Here is a 25371-nt window from a genome sequence, read left to right on the forward strand (position 1 = left end):
TCTACCCAGGCTGACCTGAAATCCACTCTGTTGTCTGAGGGTGGCCTTGAACTCACGACGATCCTCCTACCTCTGCCTCCCGAGTGCTGGGATTCAAGGCATGAGCCACCACGCCCAGCTTCTTTTGTATTCTTATGGCCAAGGAAACTGGGAAATGTTGGCCTAATCCATCACTAGTTTCAAAGTTCCTGGTTTGTCAAACACAGAAGCGGAGGGATGGGTAGCCGCAATGGCAGGATTAGAAAGTATCTGGTGGTGGTAGAGAAAGTTACTGGAAGCGCAGCACAATATTTCTCAAAACTCCACTGTACAGAGGACGTCCTGCCTGATGCTGCTCAGCAGTAAAGGTCCTGATTCCTTCCCCTTCTGTTGCCCTACCTGACCCTGAGATTCTGATTTGCTAGATCTGGGACAAGCCTGGATTCTTTTTATTTTTTAAAACATTTTTTGTTTATTTTTATTTATTTGTTTGAGAGTGACAGGGAGAGAAAGAGGCAGAGAGTGACAGGGAGAGAAAGAGGCAGAGAGAGAGAGAGAGAGAGAGAGAGAGAGAGAGAGAGAGAGAGAGAGAATGGGTGCTCAAGGGCCTCCAGCAACTGCAGATGAACTCCAGATGCGTGCGCCCCCTTGTGCATCTGCCTAACGTGGATCCTGGGGAATAGAGCCTTGATCCAGGGTCCTTAGGCTTCACAGGCAAGCGCTTCACCACTAAGCCATCTCTCTGGCCCTATTTTTTCTTTTTAAATAATCATAACTGATGTTCCTTGTGTAAGCGCCTTTTAGGTTTCACATGTAAACCATTGTCCTCATATTAATTCATGTTTCAGGTGAGGGGTGGGCCCTTCTTGTTAATGTTTATTTACTTTTAGGTTTTTGTTTTTATTTTGCTTTTCCAGGTAAGCTCTCATTCGGGCTCAGGCTAACCTGGAACTCACTCTTGTATCCCCAGGCTGGCCTCGAACTCGCAGCAATCCTCCTACCTCAGCCTACCGAGGGCTGGGATTAGAGGCGTGCGCCGCCTCATCCGGCAGGAGCACGTTCTGATCGTAACTGAATGGAGAGATGTGCTCAAGCTGTGGCGTCTCTGACAAGTGCCCTCCGCCCATCACATGCCCTGGGACATGTCTGTTTAATTTAACATTTGGAGTATGTGTTACCCAACCTTCCATAGTATAAAAAAAAAAAAAAAATTCCTGCCAGGTACAGTGGCGCATGCCTTTAATCCCAACACTTGTGAGGCAGAGGTAGGAGGATCGCTGTGAGCTCGAGGCCACCCTGAGACTCCATAGTGAATTCCAGGTCTGCCTGAGCTACAGTGAGACCCTACCTCGAAAAACAAAACAAAAATTCCTGAGATAGCTTACAAAAAGAAACATTGGTTTTGGTTCACGGTTGGGAAGCTTTAGCCCGTGGTTGCTTGACCCCGTGGTTGCTTGACCCCGTGGTTTCTTAACCCCGTGGTTGCTTGACCCCGTGGTTGCTTGACCCCATGGTTGCTTGACCCCCCTGGGCCTGTTGTTAGTTCACACAGCAGCAGGTGCAGGGGGCGGTGCCAGGGTGGGGGGTAGGGAAGACTCCCAGTAGAGGGAGCTGCTCACTTCATGGCGTCAGGGAAGCAGAGAGACCAGACATTGGTCAGGCCTCCTATTCTAGACAGCCACACGTCACTGGGATGAACTTGCAAACCAGGCACAGTTTACGGGAGGAAGAAGGGCTTGATTTGAAGCCCACAGGTCTAGGCGATGTTCTGTAATGGCAGAAGTTGGCCCCCTTTCACAGGATCAAGCAGGGAGAAGCCAAAGCCAGAGGCAACGGACAACAGCCCACCAAGTTTACTTCAGGAACCCCAGGCAGAGCTCTAGCACTTGGCATCTCTCTAGACTGGAATTCCAAATCCACTCCCCACATCTTAGGGCTGCACCTTGGGATCCGCCCAGTGACGCCTCCTCTAGCCAGGTGGCTGTAGATCTAAATTACAAGCTTTAATAAACTCCAGTATCTGTTGGGGGAGGCATTCATTCAAACTACCACAGTCCCAATATCCTTTTCAGGGGCAGCTCTCCATCACTGGAAGATGTCCAACTAGGACCCCCACCTCTTAAAGTGGGTTTTTTTAAACAATTTTTTTTGTTTATTTTTACTTACTTATTTGAGAGTGACAGAGAGAGAGAGAGAGAGATAGAGAGAAAGAGAGAGGGAGAATGGGTGCGCCAGGGCTTCCAGCCACTGCAAAGGAACTCCAGACGCATGCGCCCCCTTGTGCATCTGGCTAACGTGGGTCCTGGGGAATCGAGCCTCGAACCGGGGTCCTTAGGCTTCAGAGGCGAGCGCTTAACCGCTAAGCCATCTCTCCAGCCTGTTTTTTTTTTTTTTTAAGTTTCACCTCCCTCCTAATGGCAACAGGGTTGAAGACCAGGCAGACCTCCATCCACGAGCTTGTGGGAGACACCTAAGATCCAAACCACAGCAGGGAGGAAAGGAGGTTCTAAGATGGAAAGCAATGCCAGGACTACAGTGGGTTGGCTGACGCGTTCTCTCACCCTCCCTCCTTCCCTGCCCGCTTCACTTGCAGAGGAAGACATGAGACAGGTTATAAAGCAACAAGAACACGCGCCGACGAGGGACGAGAGAGAAGACCACCTTGTTAGGGAGGCTATGAAGACCAGCCCGGCCGAGACCAGCGAACGCAGGACCCCCAAGAAACTCTTCCCCAACTCGCCCCTCTTCCGGCAATGGGGAGCGGGGCTTCCCGAGGCCCAGCAGGAAAGGGCGCAGGACCTGTTCCAGAGGTTCGGCTACAACGTGTACCTCAGCAACCAGCTGACTCACAACCGTAGCATCCCCGACACGCGACCCGACAGGTGGGGAGCAGGGTTGGTTTCTAGGGGACCTCAGGGTGGGTTGGGTGAGCTTTGGGAGCCACGAAAGTCAAGGGGTGCAAAGGGGAGACAGTGAAGGCAGATGGAAGTTGTGAGGAAGGAAATAAAAAGAATTAGTTTGTTCTTTTCCTTCCTCCCTTCCTTCCTTCCTTCCTCCTTCCCTTCCTTCCTTCTTCCCTTCCCTTCCTTCCTTTCTTCCTTCTTCCCTTCCTTCCTTCCTCCTTCCCTTCCTTCCTTTCTCCCTTCTTCCCTTCCTTCCTTCCTTCCTCCTTCCCTCCCTTCCTTTCTTCCTTCTTCCCTTCCTTCTTTCCTTCCTGAGATGGCTTACAAAAAGAAACATTGATTTTGAGCCGGGCATGGTGGCGCACGCCTTTAATCCCAGCACTCGGGAGGCAGAGGTAGGAGGATTGCCATGAGTTCAAGGCCACCCTGAGATGACAGAGTTAATTCCAGGTCAGCCTGGACCAGAGTGAGACCCTACCTCGAAACCCCCCCCCCCCCTCAAAAAAACAACCGAAAACACCACATGGATTTTGGTTCACGGTGTGGAAGCTGTAGCCCGTGGCTTCCTTCTCCGGCTCACATCTTAAATTTTGATTAACCCTTCTCCTACCCTGCTTTTACTCAGTCCCTTCCCCTAAACTCATGTAGGCCATTTCATCCCCAGTAATCTGTTCATCTACTTACATGTATATAATACCACCCTCTGCTACTGACTTTTACTTAACTCGCACACAGGTCCAAACATTTGTAGCTAGGATCCACATATGAGCGAGACCATGTGGTGTTTAGCTTTCTGGAACAAGGTTACCTCACTTAGTATAATCCTTTCCAGATCCATCTAATTCCCTGCAAATTTCATAACGTCATTTTTCTTTACCACTGAATAGAATTCAATTGCATAAATGGGCCACATCTTCATTATCCACTCATCAGTTGAGGGACATCTAGGCTGGTTCCATTTCCTAGCTATTGTGAATAGAGCTGCAGTAAACATGGATGAGCAGGTACCTCTAAGGTAGTGAGAAGAGTCCTTAGGATATATGCCTAGGAGTGCTATAGCTGGATCATATGGTAGATATATTTTTACCTGTCTCAGGAACCTCCACATTGATTTCCACAATGGCTGGACCAGTTTACATTCCCACCAACGGTGTAGAAGCGTTTCTTTCTTTCCACATCCTCGCCAGCATTTATTGTCATTTGTTTTCTTGATGATAGCCTTTCTGACAGGAATGATATGGAATCTCAAAGTAGTTTTAATTTGCATTTCCCTGGTGCCTAAGGATGTAGAACATGTCTACTTTTTGTAAAATGTCATTTTACAGTTTATTTATTTGAGAGAAAGATGCAGGCAGAGAAAGAGAGAGGAGGAGAGAGAAGGGGAGAGAGAGGGGGCGCTCCAGGGTCTTGAGCCACTGCAAACAAACTCCAGACGCATGTGCCACCATGTGCATCTGGCTTATGTGGGTCTTTTGACTTTGCAGGCAAGCACCTTAACCACTAAGCCATCTCTCTGGCCTCCGTATTTTTACTTTTGAGAACTTTCTATTTAGTTTTATAGTCCATGTTTTTGAGAGAGAGAAAGAGGGAGGGAGGGAGAGAGAGAGAGAGAGAGAGAGAGAGAGAGAGAGAGAGAGAGAGAGGGAGGGTTGGGTATGCCAGGGCCTCCAGCTACTGCAAATGAATTCCAGATATGTGTGCCCCCTTTTGCTTCTGGTTTACATGGGTCCTGGAGAATTGAACCAGGATCCTTTGGCTTTGCAGGCAAATACCTTAACCGCTAAGCCATCTCTCTAGTCCCCATAGTCCATTTTTAATTGGGTTGTTTAATTTCTTATCATTTAGTGTATTGAGTTCTTTGTATATCTTGGATATTAATCCTCTGTCAGACGTATAGCACATTCTGTAGGCTGCCTCTTTGCTCTATTCACAGTGTCCTTTGCTGTACAAAAGCTTTGTAATTTCATGAGCTCCCAGTGGCTGATTGGTGGTTTTATTTCCTGAGCCAACTGGGGTTCTATTGAGAAAGTCGTTGCCTATGCCAGTATGTTGAAGGGTTTCCCCTACTTTTTCCTCTAGCAGTGTCAGAGTTTCATGTCTGATATTAAGGTACTTGGAACATTTGGATTTGATTCTTGTGCATGGAGAGACAATGATCTATTTTCATCCTCCTACACATGGATACCCGGTTTTCCCAGCACCATTTGTTAAAGAGGCTGTCTCTTCTCCAGTGAATATTTTTGGCACTTTTGTTGAAAACCAGATAGCTGTAGCTGCCTGAAAGCATATCTGGGTCCTCTGTTTTGTTCCACTGATCTCCGTGTCTGTTTTTGTGCCAGTGCGATGCTGTTCTTGTTACTATGGCTCTGCAGTATATCTTAAAATCAGTTCTTTTCTTCTGCCTCCAAATGCATTTTAGGATTATTTTGTCTATCGACATGAAGAATACCATTGAAATTTTGACGGGCATTGCATTAAATATATAGATTGCTTTTGGTAAGATTGCCATTTTCACAATATTGGTTTTTCCCAATCCAAAAACATGAGATGTCTTTCCATTTCCTAGTGTCTTCTGCAGTTTCTCTGGAGTGTTTTAAAGTTTTCATTGTAGAGCTCCTTCAGTCCCTTGGTTAGGTTTATCCCAAGGTACTTTATTTATTTATTTATTTATTTTTTATTTATTTTTGAGGCAGTTGTGAATGGGAGTGATTCCCTGATTTCACCCTCAGCATGTTTGTTGTTAGCGTGAAGGAAGGCTCCTGATTTCTGTGTGTTTGTTTTGTGTCCTGCTACATTGCTAAAAGTACCATCTCTAACAGTTTGCTGGAAGAGTCTTTAGAGTCCTCTGAGCATAGATTCATATCATATCATCTGCAAGTAATGATAACTTGATCTCTTCCTTTCTAACTTGTGTCCTTTTCATGTGTGTCTCTAACTTAATTGCTATAGCCAAGACTTCCAGTACTATATTAAAAAAGGGGGGAGTGGACACCATTGTCTTCTTCTTAATTTTAGTGGAAAAGCTTCCAGTTTCTCCACATTTAGTATTATGTTGGCTGTAGGTTTGTCATAAATTGCTTTTATTATGTTGAGATACATTCCTTCTATTCCCAGTTTCTTTAGTACTTTTATCATGAAAGGATGTTGAATTTTGTCATATGTTTTTTCTGCATCTGAGATAATAATGTGATTTTTGTCCTTCAGTCCATTTATAAAGTGTGTTAGGTTTATTTATTTGTGTATGTTGAACCATCCCTGCATCTCTTGGATAAAGCCTACTTAGTTGGGATAAAAGATCTCTTTGATATATTTTATCTGTTTGCCAGTATTTTGTCATGAATTTTTACATCTATATTCATGAGGGAAATTGGTCTGTAATTATCTTTGTGTTTTCTGTCTTTGTCTGATTTTGGTATCAAGGTGATGAAGGAGTTTGGTGGGTTACAGTCATGTTACCAGCAGAAATCACCCAACCAAGAACAACTTGTGGGGAAAAACAAGAGGTTTATTTTGGCTTACAGGCTCTAGGGGAAGCTCCATGATAACAGGGGAAAACGATGCCAAGAGCAGAGGGTGGACATCACCTCCTGGCCAGCAGCAGGTAGGCAACACCAGGAGGGTGTGCCAAACACTGGCAAGAGGACACTGGCTATAACACCCACAAGCCCGCCCCCAACAATACACCACCTCCAGGAGGCTTTAATTCCCAAATCTCCATCAGCCAGCTACAAACCTAGCATTCAGAACACCTAAGTTTATGGGGGACACCTAAATCAAACTACCACAAACGGTATTCCTTCTGTCGCAGTCAGGTTCTCATTGCTGGTAGAAACCACCCAACTAAGAGCAGCTTGCGGGAAAAATGAGGTTTATTTTGGCTTATAGGTTTGAGGGGAAGAATTATGATGGCAGGGGAAAACGGTGGCATGAGCAGAGGGTGGACATCACCCCCTGGCCAACATAAGGTGGACAATAGCAACAGGAGAGTGTGCCAAACACTGGCAAGGGGAGACTGGCTATAACACCCATAAGCCCGCCCCAACACTGCCTCCAGGAGGTGTTAATTCCCAAATCTCCATCAGCTGGGAACCTAGCATTCAGAACACCCAAGTTTATGGGGGACACCTGAATCAAACCACCACATTCTGCCTCTGGCCCCCCATAAACTGATATTGTTATATGATGTAAAATACAATGCATTCAGTACAACTTTAAAAGTCCCCATAATTTTTATCAGTCTCAATGATGTCCAAACATTCCCATAGTCCAAGATATTTTAACTGAACCATAATAACCAAAAAAACTCCCTCCCAAATCCATAATGGCACAGAATACATATTCATACTGCAAAAGATGGCATTGGGCATAGCAAAGAAATATTCAAGCAATGCATGATTTACACAGGGCAAACACCAAACTCTGTAGCTTCAAGTCCAACAACTCTAGCCAGTGACAAATCTCCAAGTCCACTAATTCTAACCAGCAACAAGTCTCTGGAATTCCCAATTCCGTCCCTCTGGCTAGGCTACTCACAGTCCTGGAAAACTTCATTGGGGCCGGCAGCTCTCCTTAGCAGCTATCTCGTGGTCCCGGCATCTCCACTGGGTCTCCACTGCAATCCACAGTTCATCCTCATGGTCCCATGGGGTCTCCATGCAGGCAACCAGCAAACCTGCTTCACACTGCCCATGGCCATTTCCAAAACACAAGATTGTGGCGCAAACTCAATGGCCCTCTCTTTCCTGCATTTCTTATATAACTCCTGAATACCAAGTAGGGTGACAATTTATTAATCCAGGGGGGAATAAAGCAGACTTTGAAGATTAGGACATTTCTTAAGCACTCACATCCCTCCAAAAGAGTCTACATTCTTTCTGTTGCTCCAGTGCAAGTCAGCTAGCCCAGGCTCAAATGTAATCTCTCAACTGTAGCTGAACAGGCAGCAGTTCAGCCAAAGATTTTTTTTTCTGTGCCATATCCCTCTGCTAATACCAGTTCATTTCTACATAAAGCAACCCTGCACAAGGGCATAACTTAAAGCTTTTCACACAAAGTGCCTCTAGCCCAGTCCAAGCAAAGCTTTTTCACCCTCATAAGCCAAACCTCACAGTCCATAGTTCTTACTGCATTCAGGTCTTTCAACTCTGACCAGAATAGTCCATCAAGCTGTACTTACAGCACTGCAAGGCGTCTCTTAGGCCAAGGTTTCAAATCCTTCCACATCCCTCTTGAAAATCAGCTCCAAAAGACCAAAGCCACACAGTCAGGTGTCTAGCAGCAACCCCACTCCTGGTACCACTTTACTGTTGCAGTCAGGTTCGCATTGCTGGTAGAAATCACCCAACCAACAGCAGTTTTTGAGAAAAAGAGGTTTATTTTGGCTTATAGGTTTGAGGGGAAGCTCCACCATGGCAGGGTAAAATGATGGCATGAGGAGAGGATGGACATCACCCCCTAGCCACCATAAGGTGGACCAGAGCAACAGGAGAGTGTGCCAAACACTGGCTTGGGACACTGGCTATAACAACTCTAAGCCTGCCTCCAACAATACAGTGCCTCCAGGAGGCATTAATTCCCACATCTCCATCAGCTGGGAACCTGGCATTCAGAATACCTAAGTTTATGGGGGACACCTGAATCAAACCACCACACCTTCCTTTTCTATTTTATGGAAAAATTTGAGAAACATTTGTGTTAGTTCTTTCAAGAAGGTCTGGTAAAATTCACCAGTGAATCCGTTTGGGTCTGGACTTTTTTTTTTTTTTTTAATTATTTATTTATTTATTTGAGAGCGACAGACACAGAGAGAAAGACAGATAGAGGGAGAGAGAGAGAATGGGCGCGCCAGGGCTTCCAGCCTCTGCAAGCGAACTCCAGACGCATGCGCCCCCTTGTGCATCTGGCTAAAGTGGGACCTGGGGAACCGAGCCTCGAACCGGGGTCCTTAGGCTTCACAGGCAAGCGCTTAACCGCTAAGCCATCTCTCCAGCCCAGGTCTGGACTTTTTTTAGTTGGGATTTTTTTTTTTTTTTTTTTTTTTGGTTTGTTTGAGGTAGGGCCTCACTCTAGCTCAGGGTGACCTGGAATTCACTATGTAGTCTCAGGGTGGCCTTGAGTTCACAGTGATCCTCCTACCTTAACCTCCCAAGTGCTGGGATTAAAGGTGTGTGCTACCATGCCCAGTGGGAAATTTTTTTTATCACTTCTTTGATCTCTATGCTTGTTGTAGATTTATTTAAATGGTTTATGACATTTTCATTTAATTTTGATAGATCATACAAATCTAGAAAATCATCATTTTTTCATATTTTCAAACTTAGTGGGGTATATGATCTTAAACTGTCCTTATGATTTTCTGAATTTCATTGTTATCTTTTGTAATGGTGTCTTTTCAACGTCCAATTTTATTAATTTTTGTCTCTTCTCTCTTTTGGTCAGGTTTTGCTAAAGGTTTATCAATCTTATTTATCATTACAAAGAACCAGCTCTTTGTTTCATTGATTCCTTGTATTATTTCTTAGGTTTCTATTTCAGTAATATCTGTTGTAATGTTTATTATTTCTTCCCATCTTTTCCACTTTTGGTTTTCCTTATTCTTCTTTTTCCTTTGGCTTAAGGTGAAGAATTAAGTTGCTTACTTGTAACCTTTCTTCCTCTTCTTCTTTTTCTTTTTTTCTTTTTTTTTTTTTTTTCTCAAGGTAGGGTCTTGCTCTCCTAGGCTGACCTGAAATTGATTATATAGTCTCAGGGTGGCCACCAACTCACAGTGCTCCTCCTACCTCTGCTTTCTGAGTGCTGGGATTAAAGGTGTGCACCCCCATGCCAGGCTCTCTAATTTATTTATTTATTTTTTCGAGGTAGGGTCTCACTGTAGCCCAGGCTGACCTGGAATTCACTAGGGAGTCTCAGGGTGGCCTCGAACTCATGGCAATCCACCTACCTCTGCCTCCTGAGTGCTGGGATTAAAGGCATGAGCCACCACACCTGGCTTCGAATTTCTTAAAGCACTTAAAAGTATAAATTTCAGCTGGGCATGGTGGCGCACTCCTTTAATCCCAGCACTCGGGAGGCAGAGGTAGGTGGATTGCCATGAGTTCGAGGCCACCCTGAGACTCCCTAGTGAATTCCAGGTCAGCCTGGGCTACAGTGAGACCCTACCTCGGAAAACCAAAAAACACACACACAAAAAAAGAAAAACGAAAAAAGTATAAATTTCCCTCTTAGGACTGCCTTCATTTTGTACAAGAGGTTTTAGTATGTTGCTGTTTTCCTTATCATTATTTGATTTCATTAAAGTTTTATTTCCTTCTTGATTTCTTCAATGACCCTGTGATGGTTTGATTCAGGTGTTCCCCATAAACTCAGGTGTTCTGAATGCTAGGTTCCCAGCTGATGGAGATTTGGGAATTAACACCTCCTGGAGGGAGTGTATTGTTGGGGGCGGGCCTATGGGTCTTATAACCAGTTTCCCCATGCCAGTGCTTGGCACACTTTCCTGTTGCTCTGGTCCACCTTATGTTGGCAAGGGGGTGATATCCATCCTCTGCTCATGCCATCGTTTCCCCTGCCTTCATGGAGCTTACCCTCGAGCCTGTAAGCCAAAATAACCCTCTGTTTCTCACAAGCTGCTCTTGGTTGGGTGATTTCCACCAGCAACGCGGACCTGACTGCCGCACATCCATTCATCAGCCAGTACTATATTATTTAGTTTCCATGATTTTTTGTCTGTTGTATAGTTTTTCTTGCTGTTGATTTGTAGCTTAATCCCACTGTGATCAGATAGACTACAAGGAATTATTTCCATTTTCCTGCATTTGTTAAGATTTGCTTTGTGTCCTAATATATGGCTATTTTGTAGAATGTTCCATGTGCTGCTGAAACGAATGCATATTCTGCAGCATTTGGATGAAATGTTTGGTAGGTACCTGTTAGGTCCATTTGTTCTATGGCCTTATTTAAATCCAGATGCTTGTCTATTTTTTCCCAGGATGACCTGTCAATTGATGAGAGTGGGGTGTTGAAGTCACCCACTACAATTGTGCTTGATGTTATCTGTGACCTTAAGTCCAATAATGTTTATTTGATAAAATTGGGAGCCCCCATGTTAAGGGCATATATGTTTAGAATTGTAATTTCCTACTGTTGGATTGTTCCTTTAATCAACATAAAATGACCTTCTTTATCTTTCCTAGGTGATACTGGATAGCAACACCTGCTTGTTTTGTAGGCCTATTTGCTTGAAATACCATTTTCCATCCTTTCACTGTAAGATAGTATCCATCTTTTATGGAGTAATGAGTTTTGGGGGACAACAAAGAGAATTTTTTAAAAGATTTTACTTTTATTTATTTATTAATTAGAGACAGAGAGAGAGAGAGAGGGATAGAGAGAGAGAAGGGAGAGAGGGAGAATGGGTGCGCCAGGGCCTCTAGCCACTACAAACGAACTCCAGACACGTGCACCACATTGCGCACATGTGTCCCCTTGTGCATCTGGCTTATGTGGATTCTGGGGAGTCAAACCTGGGTCCTTAGGCTTTGCAGATAAGTGCCTTAACCACTAAGCCATCTCTCCAGCCCGGATTTTTTAATTTTATTTATATTTATATTTGAGAGAGAAAGAGGGAGAGAGAGAGAGAGAGAGAGAGAATGGGCGCGTCAGGGCCTTCGACCGCTGCAAACGAACTCCAGACGCGTGCGCCCCCTTGTGCATCTGGCTACCGTGGGTCCTGGGGAATCGAGCCTGGGTCCTTTGGCAAACGCCTTAACCACTAAGCCATCTCTCCAGCCCAGAATGGGATTCTTGTCACTGCTCACAGCCAAACGCCCTGGTCATTGCACCTGCAGCCTGACCTCTTCTCACATTGTGGATGCCTGTGGTCCCCGAGACCTCAGTGAATTTTAGGTAAGGCCACACAGCAGGGACATGAGGTCTCGTGTCAAGTGTTTTCCGTTATGCTTCCTCTTTAGTCCTCCAGCTGGCAGGGCCTTTGTCCCGAGGTGGAGCCTTGCTAGAGGTGGACCTTGGGGTTCATTAGTCCAGCCCACTGTGCTACCTTGCTCAGACCTCTCTCTCTCTCCCTCCCTCTCTCTCTCTCTCTCTCTTTCTTTCTATCTCACTGATGTTTGGAGATGTGATGTCCCGGTTGTCTTTTCTACCATGATGAAGCTTCCTTGAAACTATAAGCCTGAAATAAATCCTTTCCTCCCATAAGCTGCTCCGGGCTGGGTGTTGTGTCCCAGCAATGAGTCGTTAACTGCTACAATGGCCTCGTTAATGAAGGGACTTAGGCAAACAGCTGCTATGATCAAATGACCATTTGTATACCAATCTGGCTCCCATGAGCACAATGTATGGGAGGTGCTGTAGTTTGGATCTTAAATATTGCCCAAAGTCCCACATTTAAAAAACAAAAAATCGGGCTGGAGAGATGGCTTAGTGGTTAAGTGCTTGCCTGTGAAGCCTAAGGACCCCGGTTCGAGGCTCGGTTCCCCAGGTCCCACGTTAGCCAGATGCACAAGGGGGCGCATGCGTCTGGAGTTCGTTTGCAGAGGCAGGAAGACCTGGCGCGCCCATTCTCTCTCTCTCCCTCTGTCTTTCTCTCTGTGTCTGTCACTCTCAAATAAATAAATAAATAAAATTACAAAAAACGAAAATCTTGGGCTGGAGGGATGGTTTAGCGGTTAAGGTGTTCGCCTGCAAAGCCAAAGGACCCAGGTTTGATTCCCCTGGACCCACATAAGCCAGATGCACAAGGGGGAGCACGCATCTGGAGTTTGTTTGCAGTGGCATATGCATCTGGAGATCATTTGCAGTGGCTAGAGACCCTGGTACACCATTGTCTCTACATATATCTGCCTCTTTCTCTCTCTATTTGTCAAGCTCTCAAATAAATAAATAAAAATAAGCAAAATTTTTTTTAAAAATTCCCATTCTGCTGAGAGGTGGAGCTACTCCAGGGAAAACGAAGGCAGTGAAAAGAATGGTTTGTCAGTGTTGCGGTTCAGAGTAACGTGTGAGTTTCGGATTGAAAAAGGGTAGACTTGTGATGGTTCATTACTGGCTTACAGGATACCTAAGACATTAAGACGTAGTGTTGGGTGTGTCTCTGAGGGCATTCCCAGAGAGAATTAACTGAGGGGTTAAGACCTCCCCTGGATGTGGGCAGCACTTCCTGGGGCCTGAGCTCCAGGACTGAATAGAAAAGGTTTAAAAGGAGAGAGGAAGCAGCCAGCTGAGCACCGCATTCCCTCGGCTCTCTGCTTCCCGATCCACTGAGGTAGGCACCCCAGACACATGCCAGCCGCCACCAGCTCCGCCACGGCTTCCCTGCTACCGTGGACTGTATATTCTTTTCAAAAATATTTTTATTTTTATTTATTTGACAGACAGAGAGAGAGAGAGAGGGAGGGAGGGAGGGAGAGGGAGAGAATAGGCACACCAGGGCCTCCATCCCCTGCAAACGAACTCCAGATGGGCTAACCGTGGGTCCTGGGGAATTGAACCTGGGTCCTTTGGCTTTGCAGGCAAAAGCCTTAGCCGCTAAGCCATCCCTCCAGCCCTGGACTGTATGTTCATGAATCTTGAAAAAAATTAATCCTCCTTCCCTTGAGTTGCTTCTGCCAGGTATTTTGTCACAGCAGTGAGAAAAGTTGTTAATGTAATCAGAGACATTAGAAATCTGGATATTTAAAAGTATATATTAGTAATTACTTTACTTTTTTTTTGAATGTGTGACTTGAGGCTTCTTTCCAGAATGGCAGAGTGTTGAGTGCAGCAGTTTTTCTCCCAAAAACAAAAGAAACATTTGACTGGAGAATGTTATAAAACAGTCAACATTTGTGGATATTCTTGAGGACACACACACATAAAGAATCGTTCTGTCAAGAAAATCTAGGGCTGGAGGGATGGCTTGGCAGTTAAGATGTTTGCCTGCAAAGCCAAAGGACCCAGGTTCGATTTCCCCAGGACTCACATTAGCCAGATACACAAAATGGCACATGCATCTGGAGTTCGTTTACAGTGGTTTGAGGTCCTGGCGTGCCCATTCTCTCTCTCTCTCCCTCAAATAAGTAATAAAGTAAAATGTTTAAGAAAGAGAAAATCAAAGCCTTGGCAAGACTCAGTGGAAGTCGGTGGCATATGAACCAACATTTGCTTCCTCCATTCCACCCCAGTACTGGTGGATGGCCTCTTCTCTGGGTGGTGTCCAGAGGGCTCCTTGACCCTGCAGCTCTCCCTATAGGGTTATGGCTTTGTTCTAGGAAGGGCAGGCCAACCACAAGCTCACTTTTATATATATAGATACACACACACACACACACACGCACACACACACACACACACACACATATATATAATTTATTTGCAAACAGACAGAGATAGAAAGAAGAGATACAAACAGAAAGAATGGGCACGCCAGGGCCTCCAGCTGCTGCAGACAAATGCCTGATGCATGCACCACTTTGTGCCTCTGGCAAAAGCACACTTTCCATCTTACCCACCATTGAGATGCAAATGCCTGCTCCTGATGGAGATGGATGAAGGGGCTGCGGCTCCCATTATCCCTCTGCTGTCTACTGTGAGAGTAGAATGTCCACTCTAACTTTATTAAGCCAGGAATTCTGCATGTGGTGACGTGTGTCTGGAATCCCGTTGCTGGGAAGGCAGAGAAAGGGAATCCTTGGAACGCACTAGCTGGCCAGTCTAGCCTAAGCAGTGAGCTCTAAATTCAGCGGGAGACCCTGCCTTTAATCCCAGCATTTAGGAGGCAGAAGTAGGAGGATCATTGTGAGTTTGAGGCCAGCCTGGGACTACAGAGTGAGTTCCATGTCGGCCTGGGCTAGAGCAAGACCCTCAGTCATTGATGAGAGTCAGGAAATGGAAATTCCTGTGAAATTATGTTGCTTATTCAAGTAGAAATATTCCCCTGAAGATGAGTGAAAAGGAAATTGATTATCTCTGTGCTGCAGAAATTTTGCATGAATATATAACATCTTTTTGCTTTTTGGATCAGAGCTGAGAATTTCGGAGCTAGGGCACAGTTGGTAAAGTGCTTGTGTTACAAGTATGAAAATGTGAGTGTGGCCAGGTGTGGTGGCACACACCTTTAATCCCAGTACTTGGGAGGCAGAGGTAGGAGGATCGCTGTGAGTTCGAGGCCACCCTGAGACTATTCCAGGTCACCGTGGGCTAGAGTGAGATCCTACCTCCAAAAACCAAAAATACTCGAGTGTGATTTCTAGAACCCATGTAACATAGCCAGAAATGGTGGCATGTGCTTGTAATCCCAGTGCATGGGATGTAGAGTCACCTGGACCTCTGGGGCTTGCTGGATGTCTAGTGTAGCTTAATGAGACAAATTCTAGGAGAATGAGAGACTATCTTTAAAAAAAACCACAAAGGCCAGATGTAGTGGCGCACGCCTTTAATCCCAGCACTTGGGAGGCAGAGGTAGGAGGATCGCCGTGAGTTCGTGGCTACCCTGAGACTACATAGTGAATTCCAGGTCAGCCTGGGCTACGGTGAGGCCCTACCTTGAAAAACAAAACAAAACAAAAAAACAAAAACAGGTGGACACCTGAGGAATGACATGCGAGATTGTTCTCAGGCCAATACACACATGTACACACATGTTCGCCCCCCACACACATGAACACACCCACACATCATCTCTGTTACCCTCTCTAATGGGCTTGGAGGCGTGGGGAGTTGGTTGATGTAACATGTAATGAGGTGGAAGATTGGATAACAGCATTCAAGCCATCAGAGAGTAATGAGGTGATAAAACGTGGCATCTTGCAGGTGTCTGCAGAAGTCATACCCTTCCCGGCTCCCGTCCCTCAGTGTTGTCCTCATATTCATGGATGAAGCTCTGTCCATCATCCAACGGGCCATCACCAGCATCATCAACCGGACCCCACCTCAGCTGTTGAGGGAGATCATCTTGGTGGATGACTTTAGCTCCCATGGTGAGCAACCTGAGAAAAGACCATTGCAAAAATAAAAAAAAAAAAAAGAGAGCAGTTGTCCTTGTGAGGTTGTCTAGAAAGAGCTATTCTATTGCTTAGCATTTGGGTCCCTGAGGCTTCTTGTGGAGGGAAAAGAAAAGGACAGTTCATTGGGGGTGTATTCGTGCAGATGCAGTTAAATTTCACAAAGTCGAGGGAAAAAGTCCTTCACCTCAAGCGCACACGTGAGGAAGCTGAGTCGAAGAAGGAGACCACACGACAGGTCGGCGTGGTGCTGAGGTCAGGATCAGAACTGCGCGGTCCTGTGCGGCTCCGAAGCCATCTGTGCCTTTTTCTTTCATGCACTGTGAAGGAGACCCGCGCGGTGAGGTGGGTGGGGTCCCAAGGAGGATGTCAGACCCCCAGAAGGGATTCAGAGCTGGGCCTTCTAAGGAAAGGATGGATCCTCCCAGGAGAGAAAGTCTGCAGGAGAGGCCTTAGGTTTTGACACCCCTCACGCTGGCAGCAAATCTGACCCCCACCCCCACCCCCGTTTAGCCCATCAAAGGAGGACGACCAGGGAAGAAGCAGATAGTAGACCCGATTCTTGCCATCTGACTTCAGGACCCCGGCTCCATCCTCCCGAGAACTATGTCTCTGAGCACCTTAACTCCTCCATGATTTGCTTTCCTTATACACAAAACACAACAGTTGATCGTAGTAACTGTACCGTGAACTATCCTGAGAATTATGTGGGATAAGAATGGCAGTTGAGGGCTGGAGAGATGGCTTAGCGGTTAAGCGCTTGCCTGTGAAGCCTAAGGACCCCGGTTCAAGGCTCGATTCCCCAGGACCCACGTTAGTCAGATGCACAAGGGGGCGCACACATCTGGAGTTCGTTTTCAGTGGCTAGAAGCCCTGGTGTGCCCACTCTCCTCTCTCTCTCTCTGCCTCTTTCTCTCTCTGTCTGTCACTCTCAAATAAATAAATAAATAATTTTTTTTTAAAAAGTACATTACCCCAAACAGGACAGATTCATACAGAAAAGCCAACCAGTGCTCCCTATCTTCCAAACTATGCCACCATCATCTGACTTCATTCTCACTTGGGTTTGGAGCTATTTTATTTTTTGGGGGGGGGGTTCAAGGTAGGGTCTCACTCTAGCTCAGGCTGACCTGGAATTCACTAAGGAGTCTCAGGGTGGCCTTGAACTCGTGGTGATCCTCCTACCTCTGCCTCCCTAGTGCTGGAATTAAAGGCGTGCGCCACCACGCCCGGCTTTTTTTTTTTAAATTTTCCATACTCATAGATACGGGCTTGAATGTGGGCACAGAAATGGTGATTAGTAACCATTCCCTGACTGGTATCACGGAATGGGCCTTAGTGCCTCATAACCATGGTGACACCAGCTCGTCCTCACTGCGTCTGCTTCGGAAAGCTGCCATGTCTGCAACCATGGCAAAGAGCAGGGAGTCTTTACTGGGTGTGCCCCAGAGAAGGGTCCTGCACTTGGGGCCCGGGGGCAAGCTTCTCTTCAACCCGCTACCCCCATTTCTGCATCTGTCGCATGAAGGGCATAATTGTGTCTACCTGCTTGGTCTGTTCTGTGAACTAACGTGTGTGATGTCCTGAGAACATGCTTGCTCCCGATAAATGTCGGCCCGTGTCACTTTCTGTGATCAGTCAGTGTAATTTGCAATATTGTTGAAGTGGCATGGTAGGACTTTGGCCATTTTCTTTCTGTCCCTGTGGGGGAGGGGGGAGAGCTCTGTTGGCTTCAAACAAATACCTTTTTGAAAAAAATATTTTATTTTTATTTGTTTATTTGAGAGAGGGAAAGAGGCAGAGTGAGTGAGAGAGAGAGAGAGATAATGGGTGTGCCAGGGCTTCCAGCCACTGCAAAGAAATTCCAGATGCATGCGCCACCTTGTGCATCTAGCTTACGTGGGTCTTGGGGAATCGAATCGAGGTCCTTTGGCTTTGCAGGCAAGTGCCTTAACTGCTAAGCCACCTCTCCAGCCCTGATCAAGTATCGTAAACATGCAGAGTTTACTCATAAGATATTTGGAAACTATGTCGGTGTAGTGCAGTCCTAAAATTTCTCTTCAGTTTTTCATACTTGCATGTCATGTATTTTGACCATATTCACCCTCTTATCACTTCCCACTTGTGATCAATCCCTTCTTCCCAATGCATCTTGGAAGGATCTTTTTCTTTCTTTCTTTCTTTCTTTTTTTTCATTCATACTTTTAGGTATCCCGTGCTGATTTTTTAACTGGCTATGTAGTTGAGAATGACCTTGAACTTCTGATACTTTTGTCCTTGCCTCCCAAGCGCTAGGAAGACACTCTGCCTTCATACCCGACTAGCAGAGACTTGATTACTGATTTGGTGGAGCTGACGGAACAGACGCTCCCAGATGCCTCCAGACCCACGAGCTCCTCTTCACACAGCTTCCACAACTTATTCACCCAACTCTCTTTTTTTTTTTTTAACTTTTTTTTTGTTTTACTTTTATTTATTTATTTGAGAGCAACAGACAGAGAGAGAAAGAGGCAGAGAGAGAGAGAATGGGCGCGCCAGGGCCTCCAGCCGCTGCTAATGAGCTCCCGATGCATGCGCCCCCTTGTGCATCTGGCTAACGTGGGTCCTGGGGAACCGAGCCTCGAACCGGGGTCCTTAGGCTTCACAGGCAAGCGCTTAACCGCTAAGCCATCTCTCCAGCCCCTTATCCAACTCTTGAGCGCATATGGGAAAGTTCCAAAACGCAGCAAATGTCACGTAGGGTGCTGGCCATCCAGATACACTCATCTTGTGAGAGAGAAATGAGCAAGAACCCTGTCCCATGGATGGAGGGAGAGAGGAAATGACAGGGGGGCTTGATAAGCCCGGCCGGCCGTCCACGTGGTTCTCAAGGCAGTGTGTGTGACATGCCATTCGCTTAACGTGTGACTTGGGAAAGTTTCCCATCTGCCCTGTGCCTTGGTTTCTCCTCATATGTATACAGTGGGGCACTTCAGTGCCCATCTCACAAGGTTCTTTCAGTGGTTCATTAAGTGAAGCTCTGTGACAGAGACAGGAGGAATGCAATGAGCTCAAGTCCAGTTTGGGCTACAGAGTGAGTTCCAAGCCAGCTTGGGATGCAGAATGAGATCGTGTCTTAAACAGCAAACAAACAAAGCATATGCACTTAGTGAATAACTCAAGGTAGTTTTTGGCTAGCTGTTTTTCATATTGCTTAGTAATTTGCATGAAGGCTGTTTTCATACAGGCAACTAATTGGATGAATTAAAGAACAGTAGCTTGGACTGGCTTTACACAAAGAAAGGGGCGGGCTGGAGAGATGGCTTAGCAGTTAAGGTGCTTCCCTATGAAGCCTAAGGACCCATGTTCTACTCTCCAGATCCCACACAAACCAGATGCACAAAGGTGAGGCAAGCGCAAGGTCGCACACGTCCACTAGGTAGTGCACGTGTCTGGAGTTCAATGGTAGTGGCTGAGGCTCTGCGGTTCCAATTCTCTCTCTCAAAAATAAAATTTATAGTTGGGTGTGGTAGCACACACCTTTAATCCTCGCACTCGGAAGGCAGACGTAGGAGGACTGTCGTGAGTTTGAGGCCACCCTGAGACTACATAGTGAATTCCAGGTCAGCCTGGGCCAGAGTGAGACCCTACCTCAAAACCCCCCGAAAATAAAATAAAATAAAATTTATAAAAAGAGAAGGGAGGCCAGGTATGGGGGCACACGCCTTTAATCCCAGCACTCGAGAGGCAGAGGTAGGAGGATCGCCGTGAGTTCGAGGCCACCCTGAGACTACATAGTGAATCCTAGGTCAGCCTGGGCTAGAGTGAGACCCTACTTCGAAAACCAAAAAAAAAAAGAAAGAAAAAAGAGGAGAGACAACGTCTTACAAACCGTCTGGGAAATAGTGCTTGCTGCTTACACAAGATTGAGTGACATCTTTAGCTAGAAGCTGGCACCAAACATTACTCAGCACATTTGTCTTTGGTAGTCCTTGAGCGCTGTCAGCAGAACAGCCTCGGTTGTTTGCAGATTCTCCACAGCGTCTTGCCATCTTCGCTGTGCACATGTCCCAGCTTGTCTCCACAAGGTTGTCAGTGAGGTCTGCCCTGTTCAGTTCGCCCAGGAATTTCTCAGTATATAAAGTGAACTTCTTTTTAAAATATTTTTTGTTGTTATTTTTACTTATTTCTTCGAAAGAAGAGAGAGAAAGGGAGGGGCACATAGAGAGAGAGGGAGGGAGAGAATGGATGCACCAGGGCCTTCAGCCGCTGCAAACGAAGTCCAGACACGTGCGCCCCCTTGTGCACGTGGCTTACGTGGGTCCTGGGGAACCGAACCCGGGTCTTCAGGCTTTGCAGGCGAGAGCCATAAGCGCCAAGCCATCTCTCCAGCCCCTAAAATGCACTTCTAATGGTGACTCTCATTGAGGGGAGGGAAGGAAATGAAGGGTAACAGCAGACGTCAGGCTGGTAGGAGGAGCAAGGGAAACACTCCCTCCAGCCTCCACCAGGCCTCTGGCATTGTTTGCCAGACCCTGGGCACCATGGCACTGGTGTGCCACATTCCCAAAGGCAGCCAGTTCTTTCCACATTTGGTTGGCAGGAGAACTCAAGGAGCAGCTGGATGAGAAGGTTAAGCTTTACAACCAGAACCATCCGGGTCTACTCAAGATGATCAGACATACGGAGAGGAAAGGGCTCGCTCAGGCTCGCAATACCGGCTGGGAAGCCGCCACGGCCGAGGTGGTGGCCATCTTGGATGCCCACGTGGAAGTGAATGTCGGCTGGTAAGGCCAGTTGCAGGAGGCTGGTGCTTCTGGGGAAGGACGGACTTGGCAGCAAGGTGCAGAGGCAAAGAACCAGCCCCTTTAACAGAGGAAAGCTCTAGACACAAGGGGCTTTCTAGCAGGGCTGCTGGCTGATACAGTGGTGCAGGGCCCATGATCCCAGCGTCTGGGAGGCGCAGGAAGGAGACGCACAGGTTTTTGGCCAACCTGGCTGAGAGAGCGGGGACTCAGTGTAATGTCAGAAGCTGAACCCTGACCCAGGCTTCACTAGATGTTTTGACTTTGAATAAGCCATGTGACTAGACATTTGTGTCTTTGTAATGAAATGAGGTGAAATAAAGCTTACGGGACAAGGTGGAGAATGGCGTGAGAAAGACACCTTTGGGAAACAGGCAAGATATAAACTGGTACAGCAATCTGATTCACAATGGCCAGGGGGTGATGGTACTGAAATACTAATTATTTCAGACCTGCTCTCTCTCTCTTTTGTTTTTTCGAGATAGGGTCTCACTCTAGCTCAGGCTGACCCGGAATGCACTGTGTCGTCTCAGGGTGGCCTCGAACTCACGGCGATCCTCCTACCTCTGCCTCCCGAGTGCTGGGCTGAAAGGCGTGCGCCACACCACGCCCGGCTTCAGATCTGCTCTTGATGTGGGTCAGCACGCCAAGAGCCCCAGCCGTCTGGAAGGACAGAGAAATTCTCTGGACTCTGGACAGTGCTGCTACCTCCAGTCCAGCTGAAGTGAGAAATCCCTGGACGTCCGGACAAGGCTCGGAGAGCAGCTCTGTCTGTCCCTCCGAGGCTGGCCCTCACATCCACGCTGACCTCACCCCACACTCCTCTTCCAGGGCCGAGCCCATGTTGGCTCGGATTCAGGAAGACCGCACGGTCATCGCGTCTCCCGTGTTTGACAACATCCGCTTTGATACCTTCAAGCTGATTAAGTACCCCCTGGCCGTGCACGGGTTTAACTGGCAGCTGTGGTGCCGCTACGATGCCCTCCCACCGGCCTGGCTGGGTCTGAATGACGTCACTGCTCCGGTGAGGTAAGCTGGAGTACGATCAGGGGGCTAGAACGGCGCGTGGGAAAGCTGTGTGGGGCATGTCTGTCTTTGGTGGTAGTGAAGGAGGCTGGGTGGTGGACTGGAAGAACTTGTGTGAAGGATCATGGATAGAAAACAAACAAACAAACAGTAATAACGATAATTAAAACAAACAAAACAGGGCTGGAGAGATGGCTTAGCAGTTAAGCGCTTGCCTGTGAAGCCTAAGGACTCTGGTTCGAAGCTTGGTTCCCCAGGACCCACGTTAGCCAGATGCACAAGGGGGCGCACGCGTCTGGAGTTCGTTTGCAGTGGCTGGAGGCCCTGGCGCGCCCATTCTCTCTCTGTCTATTTCTATCTGCCTTTTTTTTTTTTCTCTGTCTGTTGCTCTCAAATAAATAAAAGTAAACAAAAAATTAAAAAACAACAACAAAAGAACTGACTCACAATAAGAAATCACAGATATTTGGGACTGTTGAGTGCTTTCAGACAAAAATACTTAGTGTTTTAGAAAACACTCGGGGCCATTTCAAGCATTATCCGAATACGAGGAAAGATGCCCTCCCAACATCTTTCGTGAGAGGTGACGACAGCAGAGTGGATGAGGGGAAGCTGTGGGCCTCTCGTCTAGCCAGAGGATCTGCACAAGGCTCTCAGAATACAAGGAAGGTTCGCCGGGGTTGTGAAGCCTAAACCATTGTATGGCCTCCCCTCCCCTCTGACCTGTGCCTCAGAGAGGGATTAGTAACCCTCTTGCCCTTTGTTGTAGGAGTCCTTCCCTCATGGGCATCCTGGCTGCCAACAGACTCTTCCTGGGAGAGATTGGGGCTCTGGATGGTGGCATGCTGGTCTATGGCGGTGAGAATGTGGAACTTAGCCTGAGGGTGCGTACCTTTTCCTCCTCTTTCCCGGACAGAGCAGAAGTGGCACTATTAAGAAGGTCTTCCATGGGGGGGAACGGGGGACTGGAGAGATAACTTAGCGGTTCAGGTGCTTGCCTGAGAAGCCCGAGGACCCGGGTTCGATTCCCCTGGACCGGATGCACAAGGTGGCGCGTGCGTCCAGAGTTGGCTTGCAGTGGCTGGATGCCCTGGTGTGCCCAGTCTCTCCCTTTCTCCCCCCGCCCCCCGTCACATAAATAAATAAAAACAAAGTTTTTTTAAAAATTTTTATTATTTATTTATTTGATAGAGAAAGAGGGAGAGAAAGAGGAGAGAGAATGGGCGCGCCAGGGCCTCCAGCCACAGCAAATGAACTCCAGATGCGTGCGTCCCCTTGTGCATCTGGCTGATGTGGGTCCTGGGGAATCGAACCTGGGTCCTTTGGCTTTGCAGGCAAATGCCTTAACCGCTAAGCCATCCCTCCAGCCCCACTTTTTTTTTTTTTTTTTAAAGAAGAAGGTCATCAGAACAACTGGATGCCGTCAGCTCAGGAGACAGACAGACACATTGCCATGTGGTCAGCTCGCTCATCTGAGGAAAGCGCTAGGCGACAGGGATTCTAGGGAGGAACTTTCTGACACAGACCCACCTCGTATAACCTGGGAGTTTAGGTGGGAAGGGGGAGAGTTGATGCTACGCGGTTGTCCTTCTTTTCTCTCGCTGTGTTTTCTAGCTGGACACAGGGTTAGTCATCAGGCCCCGGCTGTCAGCTCTGGTGCTCCTTGGTCGGGGTCTGCTTTCAGCTCCACGGGGTCCGTTCAGCCCCCACTTCCCTTAAGTCTTGTAGATGGAAGATGCATTCCAGGCCCTGGCCGGCTGTCTCCTGGACGCCACCCTTGGCGGCCCGCCTCGTGTTCTCCCAGTCTGGTGGCTCATAATATGACAGCTTCCTTCTTCGTAAGCACAGGGGAGCGTGCCTTCCATCTCGGTGGACCCTCCCCTGTCGTGTTGTTCAGCAGCCATGACCAAACGCCTCCTGCTCCTCTGTCATCATCTATTCACGGGAGGAAGGTGTCAGGGCTTCGCGCTGCGAAAAGGATCGGGCAGGGAGTGGGCACCGGGAAGAGGGGCTCTAGCAAGCTGCCAGTGTCTGTTTGGCCTCTGCCCTGTCGTCGGCACACTGCTACGTAGAAGCAAACTCTAGCCAGAGTGGCTCAGGGCACACTACCTCTCAGGACTTGGGAAAATTCCCTTGGGCTAAAGGAAGAGAGGCAATCCCTCCTCCTGTAGGAGAACTTCAGCATCAGGGGCTGTTTGGCATCCAGAGGGAAACAGTTTGGTCAATTCAGATGATGTAGAGCTTTGGGAAGCCACACAGAGGAAGAGTAAACGTCCAGTGTTTAAAAAATGAATTTTCAGCCAGGCATGGTGGCGCACGCCTTTAATCCCAGCATTCGGGAGGCACAGGTAGGAGGATCGCCATGAGTTCGAGGCCACCCTGAGACTACAGAGTGAATTCCAGGTCAGCCTGGGCTAGAGTGAGACCCTACCTTGAAAAAACCAGAAAAATAAAATAAAATAAAAAATGAATTTTCGCTGGGCATGGTAGTGAAAGTCTTTAATCCCAGCAGTCCGGAGGCAGGGGTAGAAGGATCGCCATGAGTTCAAAGCCACTCTGAGACTCCATAGTGAATTCCAAGTCAGCCTGGGCTAGAGCGAGACCCTACCTCCAAACACTAAATAAATAAATAAAAATAAATACACAAAATAAAAAATATAAACTGATTTTTCAAGCTGAGAATGGTGGCTTAGACCTGGAATCCCAGTACTCAGGTGGGCTACCGTGAGTTTGAGGCCAGTGTCTGGGGGCCACATACTGAGCTTCTGGCCAGTTGGAGCCGCAGAGCCAGGCTCTGTCTGAAAAACCCAGTTCGAGGCCCCATCCCCCAGGACCCACGTGGGGCGCACGCGTCTGGAGTTTGTTCGCGGTGGCTGGAGGCCCTGGCGCACCCATTCTCTCTCCCTCTCTCTCTGTCACTTTCAAATAAATAAATAAAAATGACAATTTTTTAAAAGAAGGGTGGGGCCTGGGCAGGGGAGGTCCCAAGGGAATGTCCTCGTCAACTCCCTGCCTATGGTCTCAGCCCGCGAAGGAATGTGACGCTGTTCTCTTGTAGGCGTGGCAGTGCGGAGGGAAGATTGAAATCTTACCCTGCTCCCGGGTCGCTCACCTGGAGAGACACCACAAGCCCTACGCCTCGGACCTGTCTGTCTTCTTAAAGCGCAACGCCCTGCGCGCGGCCGAGGTGTGGATGGATGACTACAAGGACATGGTCTACATGGCCTGGAACATTCCTCTCCAGGTAGGTCATGAGTTGAACAGGAAAAGTAAACACCCTGTGAGCCTTAAAGAATTAGGGTAAGGTCCCCAGAGTGTGGCAATAGTGACACAACATTTGTGAGTCAGTAACGGTGTCTAGATGCTGTTCTTTGTATTCATTACTCTTTTTGTTTTTTTTAGACTTTTTTTTTTAAAAATTAATGAGTACTTTTATTGAGCTTTTTTTTTTTTTTTTAGACTTTTTGTTTTTTTGAGGCAGGGTCTCACACTGTGCTCAGGACTTGCCTGGACTTGCTACGTAGCTCAAGATGGCCTCAACCCTGTGGCCATCCTCTGTCTCAGTCTCCCGAGTGCTGGCATTGCGGGTCTGTGGCACCATGCCAGCTTATCTATGAATTCTTTTACCCGCGTGCCTGTGGGCTGAGTTCGGCAGATGAGGAGGCCCAGGCAGAAAGATCTGGA

At 47.4% G+C, this 25371-nt stretch overlaps 1 protein-coding gene across 1 annotated transcript in view; it reads left to right on the forward strand.

Moving 5' to 3' along the window:
* The window catches only part of Galnt8 (polypeptide N-acetylgalactosaminyltransferase 8), a 46274-nt gene that overhangs the window by 7671 nt on the left and 13232 nt on the right, over window positions 1–25371 (forward strand). The window contains exons 3-8 of the mRNA XM_045139801.1: window positions 2573–2861; window positions 15687–15853; window positions 20460–20643; window positions 21493–21690; window positions 22457–22571; window positions 24746–24931. Coding sequence (XP_044995736.1) covers window positions 2573–2861; window positions 15687–15853; window positions 20460–20643; window positions 21493–21690; window positions 22457–22571; window positions 24746–24931 — 1139 coding nt within the window. The remainder of the gene's footprint in view (window positions 1–2572; window positions 2862–15686; window positions 15854–20459; window positions 20644–21492; window positions 21691–22456; window positions 22572–24745; window positions 24932–25371) is intronic.

This window comes from Jaculus jaculus, chromosome 23 (assembly GCF_020740685.1).
Source record: "Jaculus jaculus isolate mJacJac1 chromosome 23, mJacJac1.mat.Y.cur, whole genome shotgun sequence".
Taxonomy (NCBI): Eukaryota; Metazoa; Chordata; class Mammalia; order Rodentia; family Dipodidae; genus Jaculus; species Jaculus jaculus.